The sequence below is a fragment of the Lissotriton helveticus genome, chromosome 3_1 (genome assembly GCF_964261635.1).
Source record: "Lissotriton helveticus chromosome 3_1, aLisHel1.1, whole genome shotgun sequence".
Classification (NCBI taxonomy): domain Eukaryota; kingdom Metazoa; phylum Chordata; class Amphibia; order Caudata; family Salamandridae; genus Lissotriton; species Lissotriton helveticus.
The window spans coordinates 62,263,756-62,284,881 of record NC_136061.1 but is presented as its reverse complement, the minus strand read 5'-3'; the positions used below and the strand labels follow the sequence as shown (position 1 = coordinate 62,284,881).

Here is a 21,126-nt window from a genome sequence, read left to right as displayed (position 1 = left end):
AAAGTTAAAAACAAATGTCCAACGAACAGGGCCTCTTTTCGGGAAGACCTTTAATAAACTCAAGTTTAGGCCCCCAAAGTAGGACTGTACAGTGGAGGGAGGGTCAGTGTGGTTCGGTGTTGTAAGAGACTGATGCTTTGCAGTGACAGTAAAAACATTGCCACCGCCAAGATCAGTTTGCGCAACTGAGTTGTTTTCTCCACCCTCAACTTGGCCATTAAGAGTCCCTTCAAACTGCACGTACAAAAACAAAAAAGCAAAAACGGACACAAGAAAACACTGCATATTGGCTCACAAATTTTATGTAACAATGACTTTACACAGGGAAACAATTCTGCTAATAGTCTTCAATGTGGTTTTATTCATTTGCATGTAACTACCATGCTGAATCCTGGTTAGATTAAATATCTTTTATAAAACAAATGAAAGAATATGGTTAATGGCAAGGCATGATTTCTTCTGCTCATAAAATTTTAATAGATGATTACAAAACCCTTACAAAATGAGTAAAAAACACAGTTTAAGTAAAGTTACGGTTGCTATTAAAATTGAAAGCCCCGAGAAACTGGACAGTTATGGTTTTCTGAACAAACCATAACTTGTGCCTCAGCTGAGTAAACCATAAGGCACACCCCAAATGCAATGCTCATGACCTCACCCAGGATATAATACCTGATATCACAAAAGACAGTGATGACATCAATGGCAACATTACACATTTTCATATGATTGACATGATCAATGCCGTCACTATGGATACAATATCCTTTCTTTCTTCTGATATGTGTTATTTAATTAGGGTTTATTGTAAGGTCCCGCTACCTATTAGTAGAAATAGGAGCGGTCATGAACAGTACATTTGGGATGCATCAAAAGCAGTCCTTGTATCAAAGATAAACGTTGACAGCTGACATGTTTCAACCATGAGTGAGTTTTTGTCTGGCCTGACATTACCCTCATATAAAATGCAATGTCCATTAAATAACACACAACTAGAGAAATTAACCATACTATAGCCCTTTTCGTATAATTAATAATGCTAATAGTAAGGTGATATGTCATCTCATCAGTGGCATCATTTGTCATTTGTAATGTCATCTGTCAGATTGTGGGGGAGTTCGTTAGCATAGAGTATAGATTTTAGTGAGCAAGTTATGGTTTGCGTGACGGTTGGACGAGTTATGGTTTACAGAGCCAACCATAACTGGGGCATTTCAGATGTTTTTGGGGACAGTTCATGCTTATGCTGTGTTTTTAAAAAGAAGTTTTTCGTTAAAAACATTAATGTGCAGGCTGTTTCTAAAATTCTTAACAGACCCCTGAAACACTAAAACTCTAAAAGGACGGTATCACTATATCATACCAGTCACTCTATAGCAGTCTGTACGTTATCAAGACCCGGAAGCTGAGATCGGTCCTGGACCAGGGTTCAATTCCCCGCCTCAGCGGGTCTTGGGCTAAAAATTCCACGGACTCGATAATTCTCGCCCCGGTGCCTCCTCGACTCACGGGTTCACACTCTGCGACTCTGGGCAATAGCTTGCTTAATCTCCACAACGGCCCCTCGCGGCGGGATGCCTGACTTTCACCTTGTGGATACCCTGCTATCTCACAGGGGAATACCAGGAAGGGTTCCCTAAGCAAGCGCCGGGAAACCCACTGCGGGTAGCTGTGCGCTATATAAGCTCAACTACATTTACATTTACATCAATGTCTGTAGAAAACAAGCGCCTTGTTGTTGGGAGTCTCTCTCTACATGGCCATAACTCTATTAAAGCCAAATTCATCTTTGGTAGCGAAGACTCGTTACCCAATGCCATTTTGTCTTCCAGCTGTTTAGCATATAATCTCTACTTTCATCATTCTTTTGACAATCCCACATTGGCATTGAACACTTAGGTGCCCCTTCCACACTTCCATAGTTCATGCTTTCACTGCCGAAATGTGCATTTCAGCCATTTCACAAGCCATAGACCTGCTACTGGGCTAAGAAGTGAACAGACAAGAACGTGAACTTGGCTGGGTGGCTGACCCTAATATGTAGAACATTATTTAGTTTATTTTTGTGTAGATGTTTTTGAAGTTCTCAAATTTCATGGTGCAAGAACACTTAACAGAACAAACTTGGTACAAACCCCAATTTTAGCTTTTCCTGACCCAAAAAGCACAGTGTTTGTGGAATTTACCCCCCTTTAAATGCCAAAATGTGCACTCACTCAGAACTGAAATGTTCCTTTTGCTTTGAGAGGACTCTTTCTCTGTTTTTTTAATGCAATGTAACAACTTACTGAAACCTTGAATCGGAAGGTCAATCAATTATTTACTGGTAACTGGTTTATGTTTGCCTGAATTTGGGGACAAAGATCTTGGGATCACAGATCAGAGGCCTCATTAATCGTTTGGAAGGTGGATTTTGTCTGCTAGTGGGTGGGACTATCCACCGTGGCCATGGAGCGGGTAGGAAAACGATCAGATATAGAGTTGGCCAGCCGTGGTGGTGGAGAATTCTCTACCAAAGTGGCTGCAAAGCCCATAAAGGTTGCAAAGAGGGTGTAGTGGGAACCACGTTGTGGAGAAAACCTCAGCTGAATGTCCACCAATGCCCGTCATTACCGACAGACTGTTCACCACCAACTGTGGACACTGGAACTGGGGTGCAATATCCGAGCCAATATATCCAGTTTTCACAAAATCCTGGGGACTCCATACTTAACATTTCTATGAAAGTCTTCCACCATGTGCATGGGGGCTTTCTCAGTATTAACTCTGCCAGTCATTGTTTCTGACCAATCCTTCTAGACTGGGGAACTGGCCTGCTACCAGGACTGGTGGCGTTAACCCTCGACTTGGCTAGAATCTTCACAGAGCTGAAGGAATTCGTTTGCCACCTACTATTTGTGAAATAGGGTGATTATATTGCTGGAGGTGCAGATGTGGAATTTATGGCTTTTTGGTAGATTCTTTGTTACCGCCCACTTCTAAATTATGCAGAAAATTTGGAGGTGAATGGTTCTCCTTGATTAACGTAAGACTTCTCTGCCCTAGGGGTGGTAAGAATAGCACTTCCAGTAACATAATTTGTGTTTGAGTGCATGAATGCACACATTTTGTATTCCCAAATCTACATATACACATAGCATATCTGTATGGCCCCAGCAGCCTGGCTCAACTTCCAACACCACTATTCCCACCAACCTTCCAGGCTGGCTTCCACAGGGCCCCCTTCTGATTTAGAAGTGCAGACTTTGCTCCCAATGGACCTGCAGGCCATAACCCATAGTCCGACCTCAATAAGTTAGGGCTGATAGTGTCTTCCCACACCTACTAAAGAAATGCCAATGGCTTTGCTGGGGAATGATGAAGTACACAGCCAGAGTAACTGCAATCCAAGTGGGCCTATTTTTGCAGCAATCAGTGAAGAAATTATCGCCATAATCCAGATGTGATGCTTTCTATACATAGCCTCTCCCAATCAGGAGCAGAGGTCCCTCTGTTTAGTCATTCTAGTAGTATTGGGTTTTGAAGTGTGGCTTTTTAAACCTCATAATCTAAACCAGTGATCACTGTTGTTGAGTCCTGCAATGCTAAGGCCTTTTTTCTCATCTAGAATGAAGGGTCTGGCTCGAAGTTTTTGACCCTCATCCATGCCCTGCAGAAGCCATTGACATTGGGAGTGCTAGAATGTCTCTCCCACACCCACAAACCTATTTTCAAAGACTCTGCCTTCCCAGGAGACATTTCAGTATAAATGTTAAATGTTCTTACAATGTATTAGGCTAGAGAAACTGTTTACAGTCATGTGGTCACCACTACGCATACTCTTTGATCCCTCTGTGGTTATGTCCCTCAGTAGTTGCTTGGTGGCCAGAAGCGTGGCTTTTCTGAGAGACATAGTACGAGAATACCCTCAATAGATTGGAAGCATGATGACAGGCAGGGCTCCGGCAGACCCAGGGTCCCTTGAATCTCCCTTTCTGTTGAGGATCCACAATAGCATCCGTGGAGGAACATCTGGCATTGGAATTGAGGTTGATTCGATGGCCAGACGAAGCGAAGACCTTCACTGCTCACAGTCCCTGCCCAGCCAAAGAAACCATGAATTACCGCTGTCTGTCGATGAACTGGAGGTTGATAGGTTTGTCGGACACAAGAACAATGCGCGCCACAGATTTGACATCACCCAGACTTGGATCCGGCACCACTTTAAACAGCTGTATGACCTGCAATTTAACAACAATAAAACAAATATTGTAAGTTACATGCTTCAGGGTCTGGTAACCTCAGATCTTCTGGGCCATACTATCCGGGATGAGTCGGGGACTTGGTTACTTCTCTTTTAGGCTGTACCCTCAGGTATTATGCAGAGATTTGTAACCTGAGATCTACTGGGACTTACTATCAGCAACTGTACTATCTGGGCGCTGAGGGTTGGCAGCTGAGAATAGTTTGGCCGTTCCATTAGGAATGTTTTAAGATATTTTGGGCCACGCTGTGAGGTACACGCTGAAGCTGTTGGCAACTTGAAATAGACGACAGCGTACCATTAAAGAGATATCGCCAGACATCACAAAGTCAAATTGTAATTTGGGAGGGTCTTGATCAAACTGTTCTTGAGATGGTCTTGAGTGTATTATTCAGTATGCGCAGCAGGGCTTTGTAACTTCAATTTCTTTGGGCCACACTAAGAAGTGTGAATTGCTGGTATTTTGAGCCATTAAATCAAATATAATCCTGAGTCGGGGTTCAAGCTGTAATGTTTTTTTACATACAATAAAATACACATTGCAGGAGATGGTGATTTACAATGATGTGTCCTTTCTGTCAGTCTGGGGTGCACAGGTCTGCGAGCAGAGATGTTCTAAGATGTTCTAAGCTCTACTGCAAGTGACATTGTTTTTACCTTCAGAAGTCCTATTATCATTCGGAAGTTATAGAGATTATTTAACTATGAGAAGTTCTATTAATATCAATGGACTGCAGTAATAGTTTCACCTTCAGATACTCTGTTATTCTACTATTCTCAGGTTTAAGGAGGGTTCCTGCCTTACAAGCTCTGCTCAATATTACCAGGAAAATACAGCAGTTGTGACCAGAGAGAGGCAGGACTATCTACAGGGGATGTAGCCTGAGATGAAAAGCTGACCACTGATACCTTACACGAATTAATTCATGAATGAGTGTCTGAAACAATTAGGGATTGGATACATTAGTGGATTAGTGACCTGAAGAATAAATGGTCCTACGTGGGAGTGAATGAATGGGTTAGTACCACCAACTCTCAGCTTATGGAGAAGTGCAAGTGCCCCTGGGACTCACCCGTGACAAGGCCAGGTGCATCTCCAGTTCGGCGATCCGGCGGCCCAGGCAGGCGCGAACCCCGTACCCGAAGGGGATGGAGCTGAACGGGTGGTGCTTCATACCCCCGCTCCTCAGCCATCGCTGGGGCAGAAACCGGTCTGGCTCTGGGAAGCTGGTTTCATCTCTGGAGAGCGCATAGTGGCACAGACTGAACTGCGTCTGGGAGATTGAAGATAGACAGTGGGGATGGTAAGACAAGAGTCATATTCACTGAGGAGCAATCAATACTGTAAGTTTACTACTCCTCGACATTAGGAGACTTTAAACTCTCTCAAGCTCAACTCTTCCAAATGAAAAATCATATGTATCCTTGCTTCTAAACCCTACTTGATTGACTCTGTTCTGCTCCTTCCCCTACTACCCCCCCTCACAACGCTTGCCATAGTATTCGACTTTCACTTGTGACAGTACCACTTTACCACCAGCTCGGCCCCAGAAGACAGACTTTTTCACATCCTCAACCACCTGCTGAATACTGCTAGCCCACCTTCAATTCCCTAGTCAGGAGGATATGCAACTCCAAAAATGTATGTTGTTGGTCCACGTTTCACCCCTGCAAAGTTATTGCAGGATGGTTTAATCCTTATGATGATGTTTTGCAAAGAAAAAGGTCCACACCCGTACAGGGGAACTTTTGGTGAATAAACAGCCCATGCCTGTTTGAGTGTATTTTGTGATCTCTCATTGAGGCAGGTCACCATAAGAATCAGACTGAATACTGCAACATTTTGCTTAAATAAGTCCATCAGCCTTACCACCCACATACTTTTCCCTCTCCCATGTCCCATCACCGTTGACATACTTGCTGGCTGCTAGCAGTAGAGCAGAGTTTAGACTCATCCCCAGGGTCTTAAACGCTGTCCACAGTCTATATCCTTTCCATGGCTGAGATTTTATCGGCACACCGGTAGACACGGGCTGCCATCTTCTCACCTCCACCATCTTACAGAGCCTCACCTCCTCCAATGCTGAATCACAAATTATTGTTGTAGTACCCGTCCCTTCAAAATTATACCACGATGACCGCGCCGCCCCTTTCAGGTTATCGCCCTCCAGATTCCTTGGTAGGGATTGGTCCGTGATTGACTCTGGTGCACCTCTATCGACCTATTGGGAATTCTGGTCAGTGCCCTACAATCAGATCCAAATAGAGGTGCCTGAGGGTAAGCCAGAGCTCACTGAAGGCAGCACTGGAAGGGGAACTCAAACTTACATTTTGAGGGAAGCAGTAATCGCCAATCACCATCTCCTTCTCCACCACGACTCTGCCGTTACTGGAAACCACAGGGTACATCCTAGGAAGAGGGAAGAGAGGAATGTCAGCCTTCGCCGTGGTCTGCCTGGCACGCGGCGTGAATTACAACTAACTGAGGTGGTGCCCTGTACAGCAGGGGTTTACTGTGGTCAGGACCAGGCAGAGGCCAGAAGCAGCCCAGGCAAGTGTCATCCCGGACCCATACTGCCTGGGCTGAACCAGTGCGGCAAGGGAGCACACCCCTGAAGGTGGGTTTCGGGTGGTTCTTCCTAAAACAAAAGGGAACAATTGCACCTTTTACTAAAAAAAGTCATGGAATTCTGCCTTCTTCTCCTCACTCCTCCTTTCTTCTGCTCTTTTCTCTAGATCCCTCTCCTTTCTCTAATCATCACATCTTCAGGACTTCCCCCTCACCCTCTTTTCTTCTGCTGTATCCTTGTTAATTTACTTCCTTCTTCTACCTCCTTAGTCTTTCTTCTCTCTCCTTTTCCTTGCTCCCCTCACTTTCTTCCTCAGTGAGCACCAGGTCTTGGGGTACCACGGGCAGTGGGATAGAATTCCCAGGCTGCAATAGGTGGGCTGCTCCATCCCCTGAGGCGGGGTCAGCTCCATACCTGGTGGTCCTGAGAGATGAACCAAGGAGCTTTGCCCACTTCACCCAATCACAACTCACCGAGGGCAGTCCTGAAATGACGTGTCTGCCTGAGGTCTCCTGGTGATGGGAGGTCTCATTCACTCTCTTCTCCTGGAATGCATTCAGTCACACATACACGTACTCGCTCATGACGTTTAATGTCTCTCACTGGCATTGTCTCTTCCTGTCTAGTGCTTGCTTCTCTTGCTCAAATATTTCACTTCTGTTATTTCTGTTATATCTTAGCGCCGAGAGGAAGCTTGCTCTATTATTGCGCTATAAAAAGTCCCTACTACGATCTATTTTAATGAATCCTTCTTGCTGTTTATTTCTTACTTTTCTGCTCGGTCTCTTGTTGTCGGATGATTGTAGGATGCATAGTGCTGCTGTACTCAATAGACACTGACAAACCCAACTACCTCTGTGCGAGAGATTTGGCTGTGTTAAGGATTTTTAAAGATGACGCACAGGAGCGCGGGCTGCTGCAAAACATGGCTTAGCAAATTTTAAAAGTGCTATGACTCAACGCTGGCTGTGTTGTAGCGCTTATTTTTTTTACTTTAAGACATGTTGCACATCAGCCCCAAATACATAAAAAACATTGACAAAGCCAATAGATCTCCCATAGGCGAAACCCATTGGCTTTGCCAATAAGTTTTTCCTGTATGGGACAACCAGGGAAAGCCTTCTCCCCAATGCCAAAATCCTGGCTCAGTCTTTAAGAACCAGGGTAGAATAGACAAACTTGTAGTCCTCCACCACCTCCAGGCATCCATTCTTGCAGACCACTTTTAAAGTATAGGCTGGACTCTGTATAGCCCATGCCCTACAGCCACTGAGTGCTGCATCGCACCTGTGCCAAGCAAAAGAGCCAGTCTTCAGTTTTAAGATGGATATCTCAAAAGATCAACCTCTGCACAGCAGATATTACCACTGAAGCAAAGGTGCTGCTTGCACCTCATCCTTACAGATCAGGACATACCACCTGTCTGCAATGCCTGACTGTGGGAGCTCTCAAACACTAAATGAAGTACTCGAGGTTTGCAATGGTGAGGCTGTGGAAAGGATGCAAGAAACCACCACTGGGTCTGGGCTCCCAACAGCACGGCCAAGCCACTGACCAATAATTAACAAAAGAATGCCAATACTGTCTGCATTGTTCAGTTTGGTTTTGTGGTTCTGAAAATCTGGATTCACATTATAGTACTGGACTCGAGAATAAAAACTTCGTCGAAATAGGACGAATTTGGTATCAAAAGACCGAGAATGACGAGTACATCAAGTACATGTATTTTCGGCATATTCGAGTGACGATTTCACCTCGAAATCATCATTTGCCTTCTGAACCCTTAGTTGCATGTTGCCCTCTACATAGGCCTTAATCCAGTCGAATTTGATTCCACAAGGACACATACTCCTTAATCGACTTCTCTCTGACCCCAGTACAAGTTAGAACCATTGCCCCAGGCCGAGCTCGTTAGGTCAGTTCCCTCCCAGTGGCCGAACAAGATAGCATCTAGGCTCAACCAGCCATAAAACCATTTCAGCACGCACACCTGCCGTATCTCGCTCACATCTTTCTTCACTCCTTTCCTTCACTTGTTTTATGACGGGGAGGTGACCATGTTTATTAGGGGTCCAGCGATATCTGATGAAATGTTGGGCCTTGCCGGATGATTTGTTATGGGCAGCACGACGTGAGATATGTACATGTCATCATGACTCTGCTTTTCTTTTGTAATCAGTAACCATAAATGAAATACCACGAATCCAAGGAATGTTTTGCCCAAGGGTGAATATTGGGTATAAGAAGAGAAGCCTGACTTTATGAAAGTGTGCAGTCTCCTGAATATACTTGTATCGTACTTCTAGGACCCTGTCACCTTGGTTGCAGCCAATAAACGAATCTTTGACTTCACCTGGAAGACTCTGAAGTTTCTGTAGGTCTGACTCAGGAGAACCCGAGGTCTCTGGTGTGTTGATCCCCTGGCACCGCTGGGTTACCGGTTCTGTACCGGTTGTTAAAAACCCAGTACCTCATTTGGCGCCCAGCGTTGGAGCGATTCCAGTGGTACCAATCAGCCTGAAGATCGTGAGGAGCTTCGTGTGAAAATTCCGGAGGAGGGCCCACCACCTCATCGACCCCTGCATGTCGACGTGGTCCGAAGGTCTTTACTGCGAGGTTCCCCGCTTCCCGACGGCTACAAGGTCTGCTGCCCTGGCTATCGCCCTGATGTTGGACCCTTGAAATTTTCGGTAGAGCGAAACACTGAGACGAGTCTTCTGGTGAAGCCATCGATATTTTTCAGTTAAGTATAAGTGGAGCGTCTCCCAGTCCTTAGTTGGACTTACTTTGTGGTATCTTGGAGATACATAAAGGTTTTTATTGGTTCTTGCAAGCACCATAACCGAAGGACTCGTGTTTTCACGAGAAATATCGTAGTCGATAAATCCTTTGAAGTTTTGGAACTAGACTAGAGAGAAAGGATGCCTAGTCTTAGACTCGGGAATTGGTTTTGTCTTGGTAGTAATAATAAGGACTCCCGATTGGAGGACTCATGTCCGGTTCCTCCAGTTGGAACTCCGACTTATGATCTGTACGTTAAACATGGGGTAGGCCCCATCGTTTACAACGAGGTATGGATTAAATACACTAGGAAAGATGGTGTTTTAAAATGGCCCCAATATGGTAGCTTCGATTCTGAAATCTTAGACAACCTTGAAGTTAAACTCTTCAAAAAGAAAGCCCGGCCGGCGATGTTTGACTCTTTCCGCATATGGCGCAAAGAAGCCAAACAAAAAGAAATTAAATTAGCTAAGAAAAATAAGAGAGAAGGGGGACTTTCAGTAATGCAAGCTGCCGTGCAGTTTAAAGATAATGAGGAAGAGCAGATAAATGAGCAGTTGCACAGGCAACGTAAAATGGCAATAGATAAGTGTTATCCAGTTTTGCCGTCTCTTCAGCAAGGGACAGCAAAAGAACGTGAAAAAGACCAATTAATGTCGCAATTATTAACTTCGCCACCCCCCTATGCGCAGAATGCTACAGCACCCCCGCAACCTTTAGTTGCACAAACTGCGCCTCTGGCTCTTCCACAGCACTCACCAGCTGTTCTTCAGCTGGCTCCTACTTCTTCGGTGCAGCCTCCTCCAGGCCCACCGACAACTTCTGTTTCACCTGTGTTTTCTACGATGTTGCCTACTGTACTTTTAACGTCTCCTAATGCTCCCTCTACGATTCTGCCTAGTGCCCCCTCTATTATTCCTCATACCTCTTCTGCCATCTCTGCCCCCGCCTTATCTCACCCCGTTTTTTCATCTGTTTGTTCTTCCGTTTCACCTTCCCTTCGGCAGAAAGTGGCCAGCACTGTTACTAATCTTCTTTTACCTCTTTTCGGGTCGCCTGCTACGACCCCTAACATAGGAAGAAGACAGTTGCAAAGTCAACTGCCTGATTATCAAGAGAGATTCCCTGAATAATTTAGCTCGGAAATGGGTCATGGACACTGCAAAATATGATTTACAGTCTGTCATGGAAGTTTTCCATCAATGGGAAACAGCGACACAGAGATATGTGTTCGAACAGATGTGTGTTTTTCTTTGCGAGGATTTAGAAGACAATGATCAGGATTGCCTCCCACAAGAGATGTGTCGTATAAGGTTTAAATTTAGTCTGGGTATGATTGTAGGTCCCGATGTGGAAAAAGCAGTTGAAATGCTATTATCATATCGAAGTAAGGGAAGTAGTTCTGGGTCACCATCAGAATCTAGTACATCTAGTAAGAAAAAGGCACGACAATACCCTATGAGAGAAGTTCCCCCACAGTGGAGAGAGGGTGACGCGACAGCTGTCCCACCTGTCCTGCCCCACTTTCACCGAGTATGGGTACATGTTCCATGGAAACGAGCTGAAGTTTTAGCACTCAAACAAACACTACCAGATCCGCGTAAAAATCCTGCAGGGTACTATAAAGAATTGTCGCAAACTGCTGGGTCATGTATAATGAATTTGGCCGATATCGATATGTTATTCGGGAACGTTGTTCCACAGCCTTTATGGGGTAAAATTCGCCATGTAGATCATGACCAGGAATTAGGTGAAACGTGGGCTAATATTACTGCTGCAGACGCACGACAAGTTGGTGGTGCCAAGCCTGAGCCTCTGATAGCGGAACTACCTGGTAGAATAGTAGATTACATGAAAACGATAATGCCTGCAATACGTGTAAATTGGGATAAGTTATCTGCATGCAAGCAAAAGAAAGAAGAAACTGTTTCAGATTTCTTCACCAGATTTGAAGAAACATTCATTGACCACAGCGGTCAAGATATGACCACAGAAGGTGGTCAGAGATTGTTTGTCGATAAATTTGTGCACAATCTACTTCCAGACTTGTGTAGAAAATTAAAAGATTCGTAAAGTTCTTGGGCAGTCTCATCTTCAGCCCAGATATTAGCTACCGCACAGTACTACGAAAATAGAGACAAGGATGAGAAAGATAAAGTAGAGAAGAAAACTAGAGAACTCAAAACGAAGGTTTTGCTACAGCAAGCCTATCCGCCACGTGGTGGTGGTAATAAAAATAATAATGGTCCGAATCACTATCAGAACACTTTTCAGCAGCCTCAGAGAAACTTGCAGAGATTCGATTACAATCAAAACCGCGTAGGTCCCAACCAGTGTGTATACTGCAAACAAGAGGGTCATTACAAATATGACTGTCCTGCCCTGCCACAACGTACAAATGAATTCCCTGGCGTAAGAGGTCGTGGTAGTCAGCAAGCGCCTAGAGGTAGAGGGCGTGGAAACGCCCCACAGGACGCACGTCCCCTTCCACCACAAAACTCTATGAACAGGTTTGACCAGCAAAATAACGTATCTGACAGGACAGCTCAATACTACGTTGATGAGTATTACACAGAAAATGAGCAGTGGGAGAATAATGATTGCTAGGACAGCCTTAGACAAGGAGAGGGAGTTGTTTCAGTTCCAGTAGATCAGAGTGGACCTTACGTTGAGGTGATTACATCGGGTGTGTCAGAACCTTTTCTGTTGGATACTGGTGCTACAAAGAGTTCTATTATGCACTCCAAACTCCCTGGCGCACCTTTGTCTGGCGAAATGAACGTTTCCATAGGTTTTTCCGGCGCCCCGGTTAGAAATCCGATTTCTGACCCGTTATCTCTTTCTGTTGGTCCTTGTGAATTCGAAGCACCCCTTATTTTGACAACAGGTTGTGGTGAAAATGTACTTGGATTAGATTTGCTAAAAAGATTGTATGCGACTCTGTACTGTTCTCCTTCAGGAGTACAACTTACTTTAGGTAAGAAAGTGGTTTCTCCCATGTATTTGTCGAGGAATACACTTCCAGCAGAATTGGCACTTCTTCCAGATATTCTTTGGGCTACTGGTCCGAATGATGTAGGTCTTTTAGAAATTCCACCGTATGTTGTAACATTGAAGCCGAATGTCAAAATGCCACGAATTCCCCAATAGAAAATATCCAATGAGGGCGAAAAAGCTTTGCTAGCGATTGTTTACGAGTTAATTGAGAAAGACGTAATTGAAGAAACACGAGGAAATGTTTGCAATAGTCCTGTTCTGCCTGTTTTAAAACGAACTGACCCTTCTCAGCCACCTGTGTATAGATTCGTGATTGATCTTAGAGAAGTAAATAAGATAGTGGTGCCACAATTCCCAGTTGTCCCCGACATTACAACATTATTGACTATGGTTCCAGCATCCGCATCCTGGTTTTCGGTGATTGACCTGAAGAATGCTTTCTTCAGTATCCCGATTGCTGAGGAAAGCAGGGATATTTTTTCCTTTAGTTTAGGTGGTCGCAGTTTCTGCTTTAAACGCGCTCCTCAAGGCTACTGTGAAAGCCCCTCAATATACAGTCAAGCTCTGAAAAGTCAGCTCGACGCAATGGTTTTGCCAAAAGGTTCCACTCTCGTACAGTACGTGGACGATTTGCTCATAGCTGCGGATACTGAGAAAATATGTAAAATGGCCACGTTGACATTACTGCGTCATCTATGTGATCTGCACCACAAGGTGTCACTTTCCAAGCTCCAATATTGCCGACAAGAAGTGACCTACTTAGGTCATCTCTTATCGAAGGAGGGAAGGAAACTGACCCCAGAAAGAATTCAGGCAATAGCTAAATTGAATGTGCCAAGAACGCAGAGAGAAGTACGCGCTTTCTTGGGCATTACATCGTACTGTAGACAGTGGATTCCAAATTTTTCGTTATTAGCCAAACCCTTATTGGCACTAACGTGTACAAATACACCCAATCCCATTCCTTGGTCTGATGAGTGTCAGAAAAGTTTTCTCGAATTACGCACAGCATTATGTTCGGCCCCTGTGTTAGGTAACCCCAACTACAGTAAGCCTTTCACATTATATGTCCACGAGAAGGAGGGTTGTGCATTGTCCGTGCTGACTCAGTTATACGGAGATAGACAGCGGCCATGCGCCTATTTTTCGTCAACTTTAGATCCGGTAGCACGAGCATTGCCAAGTTGCCTAAGGGCCACAGCAGCAGCAGCTGTTTCTATTCGACAGTCTGCAGGTCTAGTAATGAATAATACACTAATCGTGATGGTCCCGCATGCAGTAGACACGTTGTTAAATAGGACCAAGACACAGCATTTAACTAGTGCTCGACTGTCCAGTTATGAATTGACGCTACTAGCGAGCCATGTGCACATCAAAAGGTGCAGTACCCTGAACATAGCCACATTGTTACCAATTGCTGAGGAATCGGATGCTCCAGAACAGCACGATTGTTTCCTCAGAACGGAGGAGGAGACGAAAGGGAGAGTTGATCTATTCGATACCCCTCTCGCTGAATGTGATGGTACATTATGGGTGGATGGTTCCTGCTTTTAAACTCCCAAATGGTAACGTGACTACAGCATATGCTGTCACAACTTTACACACAATCGTTGAAACTGCGCGAATACCACATGGTTCAGCTCAAGCCGCTGAACTCGTGGCATTAACGAGAGCATGTGTGTTATCCAAAGGAATGAAAGTGACTGTCTATACCGACAGTCAGTACGCTTTTGGAGTGGCTCACAGTTTTGGACGATTGTGGAGAGAACGTGGGTTCCTGACTTCGCATGGAGCTAAGATTCAGCATGGTCAGTTGGTAAATGAGCTTCTTGAATCACTGACGTTGCCCCTGAAAGTAGCGATTGTGAAATGTAGTGCACACAAGAAAGTGATTGATGATGTTGGTCGTGGAAATGCATTTGCTGATGAAACTGCAAAGGAAACTGCAAGGAATATGATGAGCCGAATGTATGTTGCGAGCCCAGAAAGATGGACTGGTGATGTTGGAATATGTGAAGACACGATAGAGAGTGTGAAGTCCATCCAAGCTGAGGCCACGGAGAAAGAGCTAAGCATGTGGAGAGAAAGTACAGGGAGAATGGATGCAAATGGTTGTTGGATTGAATCGACAGAGCAACAGAGATGGTTGTTACCCGATGCATATGTGCCTGCAGTGGTTACAATGGCTCATGGGATGGCCCATATCAGCGCGAAAGGGATTTGCGAGTTGTTGGCCCCAGTGTGGAAGAATTCAGGGATTCCCAAGTGTGCAGAGAATGTTGTCAAGAATTGCATGGTATGTCTGAAGCACAATCCTGGTAGGGGAACCCCAACTCCAGCTGGTCATTTTGCACCTCCTACGTATCCGTTCGAGGTTTTGCAGCTAGATTTCATACACATGGAGAGGTGCAACAACTTGAAATATGTGCTCGTAGTTGTTTGTGCCTTCTCAAGATGGGTAGAAGCCTATCCCCTAAGAGACAATACTGCCTTGTCCACAGCGAAAGCCCTTGTGAAAGAGTTCTTCCCCAGGTTCGGAATGCCTAGAATGGTCTGGTCGGACAACGGAAGTGAATTTGTGGGTTGTGTGATGAAAAGAGTGTGTGAAGGGCTAGGCATCAGGCAGAAGTTCCACGCTGCAAATCACCCCCAATCAGCTGGATTAGTGGAATGTTACAATGGCACGCTTAAACTTAAATTGGCCAAAATCCAAGCGAGCACAGGTCTTAAATGGCCTGACGCTCTACCCTTAGCACTCCTATCCACCAGAATGACTGTGCATTCGCGAATGAAACTCAGCCCCTATGAAATAATCTTTGGTCGGCCAGCCAACATATGGGGAGTGCCTAGGCCCACGAAGTTTAGCGAGCTACAACACCCCATTTTGCTTGATTATTTGTATGAATTGACGGCTAAATTACGTGTTTTATATCAACAGGTCCACAACACCTTGCCTCCGGTCTCTGAGACACCGGGTCACTCCATTGACCCCGGCTCCTGGGTTTTGATCTGCAATTTCCAGAGGACAAGAAACGACCAGCCCAGATGGACCGGGCCTCACCTCGTCCTCCTGTCTACAAGGTCGACCGTTAAAGTGGAGGGGAAGGCCAATTGGGTCCACGGGATCCATTGTAAGAAGATACCCTTCCCTCTGCCACATGACCAATGGGTCCGACAAGGAGGCGCTGACTCAAAGCGCACAACTGATGAACGCGTAAAAGAAGCTAAACGTGATTGTGAAAGTGGGAACATTTCTCAAGAAACTACGCCGCCATCAGAACAATTGAACTCTGTGGAACCTGAGCTACTATTTCTGGACCAGACAATACCCGGGAAAAGACGCTATAATTTACGACCAAGAAAAAGAGACTAAAAATAAAAGTGATTTATTTTATGCTCCGAGAGAAAAATGTGGACTAATGTAAAATGTGTTTTTTTCCCAAAACGCTATTTTTGAAAATGCAGATTCTCCCATCTAGGTAACTTGCTTATTTTTTTTTTTTTTCTTGAACCGCCATCCGGGTTCCGCTGCTAGGGTCGCGGTTGATTAAAGACTTTTGGGTGCAGCCTGACGACGATAGGTCGCTGGTTCCAGTTGGTCCAAGGGAGCCACCCTAGACTGACGGAAGCATCCTTTAGCAGAAACAACCTACCGCCGCGGGCAGCACCTTAGAGAGGATGGAGTTTCCTGATGTGGAGAGAACTGCCAAACAAATGAACTTTAAGCAGAGACTTTTGAAAACAATGAGGAAGAGAATTTTTATAATAATGTGTATTTTTATGCTATTTAGCGTAATGGTCTTTTTGATAAGCTATGTTTTATTCTCTTTTCATGTGACATTCACGCCCACTACATCACCCATACCTCCCCCTACTGTTTCCTCTCATTCTTTCCACTCCTTACCTGACCACGAATCAAATAGGAGATTAGAGTTCATTAATAACTCCTTCGTTCAGTTGTTACACCAACACCAACTTGTAATGAACACAACCAACTGTTGGGTGTGTGGTCTCATGCCCCACACCACGGATAGAGGTATCCCCTATTTGGTCCTGCCATTTAGTCGCAATGGGTCAGTATGGGCATATAGGACAATGTTCATATATGCACGAGAAATCCAACCCCTACGCTCAGTAAAAGATAACCTCAAGACTAGCGCCCTAGTCAAGGGTATAGTTGACATGATCAAGGAAGTAACTTCTTATGAAGATACCCCGGATGATGAGATACTTGCATATGTAGGTTGGAATGTGACCGGATATGGCACTACAGTAAGTGAGAAACAGCAAGCCAAGAGATCGTCCCCTATCTGGATCGTACCCCATCAAGGTCACCTGTGTCTGCAAGGTATTGGTAGGAATCCCAGAGCTCAGCTAGGGAAGAGTGTCTGTACAGAAACATACGTTTTTGGATCTCAGACTTCCCCTGCCTTTTTAGCCGCTAAGGGTACTTATTTCATCTGCCATGATAGAGCCTATACATGGTTGCCCCCTGACTTCTCGGGCTCATGTTTTGTTTCATTTCTGTTACCTCCCACCTACACAGCAGCGGCGGATTACCACCGGACAAGGGTAGTTAGAGGTGTTTTGAGTAAAGAAGACACTGCAGGTCAAGAATTCGGTGACTTTGCAATGGGTGTTCTGCCGTTCTGGGGAGCCATGATTAACAGCAGAAACATAAGGCAATTGACAAGGGTAGTTGAATCCACTGTGATTGAAACTGCTGGTGCCCTTAGTAACCTAACTGCTGAGCTCCAGTCGGATCGACTGATGACCCTTCAAAACCGGGTCGCTTTGGATGTGATACTGGCGGACCGAGGTGGAGTATGCAAATTGATCCGGTCCAGTTGTTGCATTTTTATTCCAGATAATGCTCCAACAGTGTATGGGGCCATCTCCAAACTACATAAGATTTCCGAATCAATTCATGTGGATAAAGGAGATTGGTCATTAATGGGATGGTTCTGGGGACTGATATCTGGCTGGGGATGGAAAATTCTGATGGTCATTGGGATGGTCTTAGCCATTCTCTTCCTGTTCTGTCTATGCATACAGTGTGCTCCTGCAATATGTGGCCTCTGTGTTACATAATGTGTAAGGAAGCCTGTGTCAAGACATGAGCTCAGCACTAGAATGATGTTGCAGCAACATCTCAATGACTTTAGGAATACAGATCTGGACTCAGATTAACATGAGGATAGATTAATTGCCTATGTAAGGGCAAAAGGAGGGTCTGTGGTTCTGAAAATCTGGATTCACATTATAGTACTGGACTCGAGAATAAAAACTTCGTCGAAATAGGACGAATTTGGTATCAAAAGACCGAGAATGACGAGTACATCAAGTACATGTATTTTCGGCATATTCGAGTGACGATTTCACCTCGAAATCATCATTTGCCTTCTGAACCCTTAGTTGCATGTTGCCCTCTACATAGGCCTTAATCCAGTCGAATTTGATTCCACAAGGACACATACTCCTTAATCGACTTCTCTCTGACCCCAGTACAAGTTAGAACCATTGCCCCAGGCCGAGCTCGTTAGGTCAGTTCCCTCCCAGTGGCCGAACAAGATACCATCTAGGCTCAACCAGCCATAAAACCATTTCAGCACGCACACCTGCCGTATCTCGCTCACATCTTTCTTCACTCCTTTCCTTCACTTGTTTTATGACGGGGAGGTGACCATGTTTATTAGGGGTCCAGCGATATCTGATGAAATGTTGGGCCTTGCCGGATGATTTGTTATGGGCAGCACGACGTGAGATATGTACATGTCATCATGACTCTGCTTTTCTTTTGTAATCAGTAACCATAAATGAAATACCACGAATCCAAGGAATGTTTTGCCCAAGGGTGAATATTGGGTATAAGAAGAGAAGCCTGACTTTATGAAAGTGTGCAGTCTCCTGAATATACTTGTATCGTACTTCTAGGACCCTGTCACCTTGGTTGCAGCCAATAAACGAATCTTTGACTTCACCTGGAAGACTCTGAAGTTTCTGTAGGTCTGACTCAGGAGAACCCGAGGTCTCTGGTGTGTTGATCCCCTGGCACCGCTGGGTTACCGGTTCTGTACCGGTTGTTAAAAACCCAGTACCTCAGTTTCGAGCGAGACATACGAATAAAACAATATGTTTCGTTACACTTTTTGTGCATGAATTAATCTTATTTATTTACGATTTCTTTTTACTTCCTTATTTCGTTTAATTTCACCAATTTTTTAAAGTTTTTCAAACACCATCTGTACAAAACGTGTACAACATTACACAAAATATTCATAAAACATTAACCTCAATTCATATACTCTGTCCACTTATTCATCAAACATTCACTGTGTGAGAGTGAATGTTTGATGAATAAGTGGACAGAGTATATGAATAGACATGCTTTGAGGTTAATGTTTTATGAATATTTTGTGTAATGTTGTATACGTTTTGTACAGATGGTTTTGTACAGATGGTGTTTGAAAAACTTAAAAAAATTGGTGAAATTACAACCAAAATAATGAAGTAAAAAGAAATCGTAAATAAATAAGATTGATTCATACAAAAAAAGTGTAACGAAACATATTGTTTTATTCGTATGTCTCGCTCGAAACCAAACTAAACAATGCAGACAGTATTGGCATTCTTTTGTTAATTAGTGGAAAGGATGCAAGGCATTTCTTTATCACTCCACGCTCCATATATACAAAACAAAACATTACATAGCTCAAAGCACATCTGCGCAATCAGTACAGTACTTTGTACATCCCGTGGGTCGCAAGTCTGAATCCCACCCAACGGAGTTGACTCGGCCTTCATCCTCATGAGGTTGATGAAATAAGCATCAACAATGTTGGTTGATAAAACGTATTTAAAGTGCCTATTGCTATAAGGTGAAACAGTATCTTGGCACAGACTGCACAGTGCACACCCGGTTCACTTGCAAAGCGACCCCGAGCTGGGAACGTGCTTTTGATACACACACCAAGCCACACACTATCACACTCTTCTGAGTTATTATTTAAACTGTATGCCACAGTACAAACAAGTTAAAATTGTTATTTTCCATGTACTTAATATGCTGTATATATATATATATATATATATATATATATATATATATATATCATTTTTTAATTCAAACATTACTCATCATACAGTTTGTACAGGAAATGAACGCAGATTGTCGTGCGTCAAGCATAGTAATTAAGATCTACAGTGTTGAAGGCAGAGCATGGATATACAGCGAGAATGGTGCTTTTACGGCCCGTTACACGTCGTGTGACTTCCAGCGATGTCGACTCAACAGTTGTATTCTACAGTTTCCCCCCAAAGACATCTCTACCTGTCAGTAACCCCTAAAGTCTCACCTGGCTTCAACTTACTTTCTCCCACTTCTTTGGGCAGTCCCTACTTTGATAGGCAACGTGTTCCGCTCTCTGGCACCAGTCTGGATCGGACTCCCAACCTGGAGTTCTTGGGGGAACAGTACTACCCTAGGCCCGTGCAATATTGCGCTTGGCCACCCCGCAGCCACCACCAACCAGATGTCCTGATGTTGGGGCTAGGCCTCTTCTCTCAATCTTGTCCAGAGGAGCCACTTTGCATCCATGAGAACCTCCAGGGACAATACCGGGGACATGGTCTGTGACCTTTCGCCAGTATTCTTGAACCACCGGGCAGTCCCATAGGATATGGATGAATGTACCCTCCTGGCCACTCTATCGGAGGCATGATGATGCGTCGGTCTTTCTTATCCTAGCTAGCAAGGATAGGCCCTATGCAGAATCCTACGCTGGACTAGGCAAAAATTTCCCGCAGGCTCTGAATGGCTTCCACCCAGTCATCAATGTCTATATCTCCGAGGTCCCCGGACTAGGCATCTCTAAGGGCCACTAATGGATCAGGGGAGTTATTGACCAATTTTCTGAGGATTATAGAGATCGCCTCATCAGTTATGGGCTCCGTTAGTAAATGGTCCTTCAGAGGAGTCGCATGGTAGTTGCGCTTTCCTCTAATAAATGTTTCCTAAGGGCGTGCCCCGGCTGTAGATATTTAGATCTCTCTGAGTCCACCAGCTCGTAGTCCTAGCGCAGGACCTCAAACTATGTATTAAGGCTTGGCCCCTCCAGACATCACCCAGGAGCTCTATACATATTCTCATCTCGAGAAACCGGTCCAACCATCCACCTCGCGCAATAAGTCACCTTCCTACAAAGGGGTCAACTTGGTGAGTTTAACTCTCCAGCCCAAGTAGTTTGTGGCCTCCCTCTATATCCTAGCCACTGTCTGGGTATGTGGTGGCAAGTGCCGTTCTCACTTCCTGAGGTAAGGGATCATCTGTGACCCATAACCTTCCTATCTACTTGGTAGACCAGTTCTTGACAGCCCGAGAACACCCAGTCGATGACTACTAGCAGCTGCGTCGCCCAATAGTACTTTAGAATATCCAGGACTGCCAGTCTGCCGTTATATAACCCCCATACAGTGATATGCGTGGGGTGCTTCCCTTCCATAGCAGTAAGCGGGCTTCATGGTCGATTTTCCGAA

General features: G+C 44.7%; 1 protein-coding gene across 1 annotated transcript in view; it reads right to left on the bottom strand.

The window, feature by feature from the left end:
• Positions 1-286: 286 nt before the first annotated feature.
• The window catches only part of LOC144822104 (sterol 26-hydroxylase, mitochondrial-like), a 183,544-nt gene continuing 162,704 nt past the window's right edge, over positions 287-21,126 (bottom strand). Inside the window, exons 8-11 of the mRNA XM_078679229.1 lie at positions 6,572-6,653; positions 5,317-5,517; positions 1,695-4,220; positions 287-1,381 (exon numbers count right to left, since the gene is read on the bottom strand). Coding sequence (XP_078535355.1) covers positions 4,101-4,220; positions 5,317-5,517; positions 6,572-6,653 — 403 coding nt within the window. The 3' untranslated portion in view covers positions 287-1,381; positions 1,695-4,100. The remainder of the gene's footprint in view (positions 1,382-1,694; positions 4,221-5,316; positions 5,518-6,571; positions 6,654-21,126) is intronic.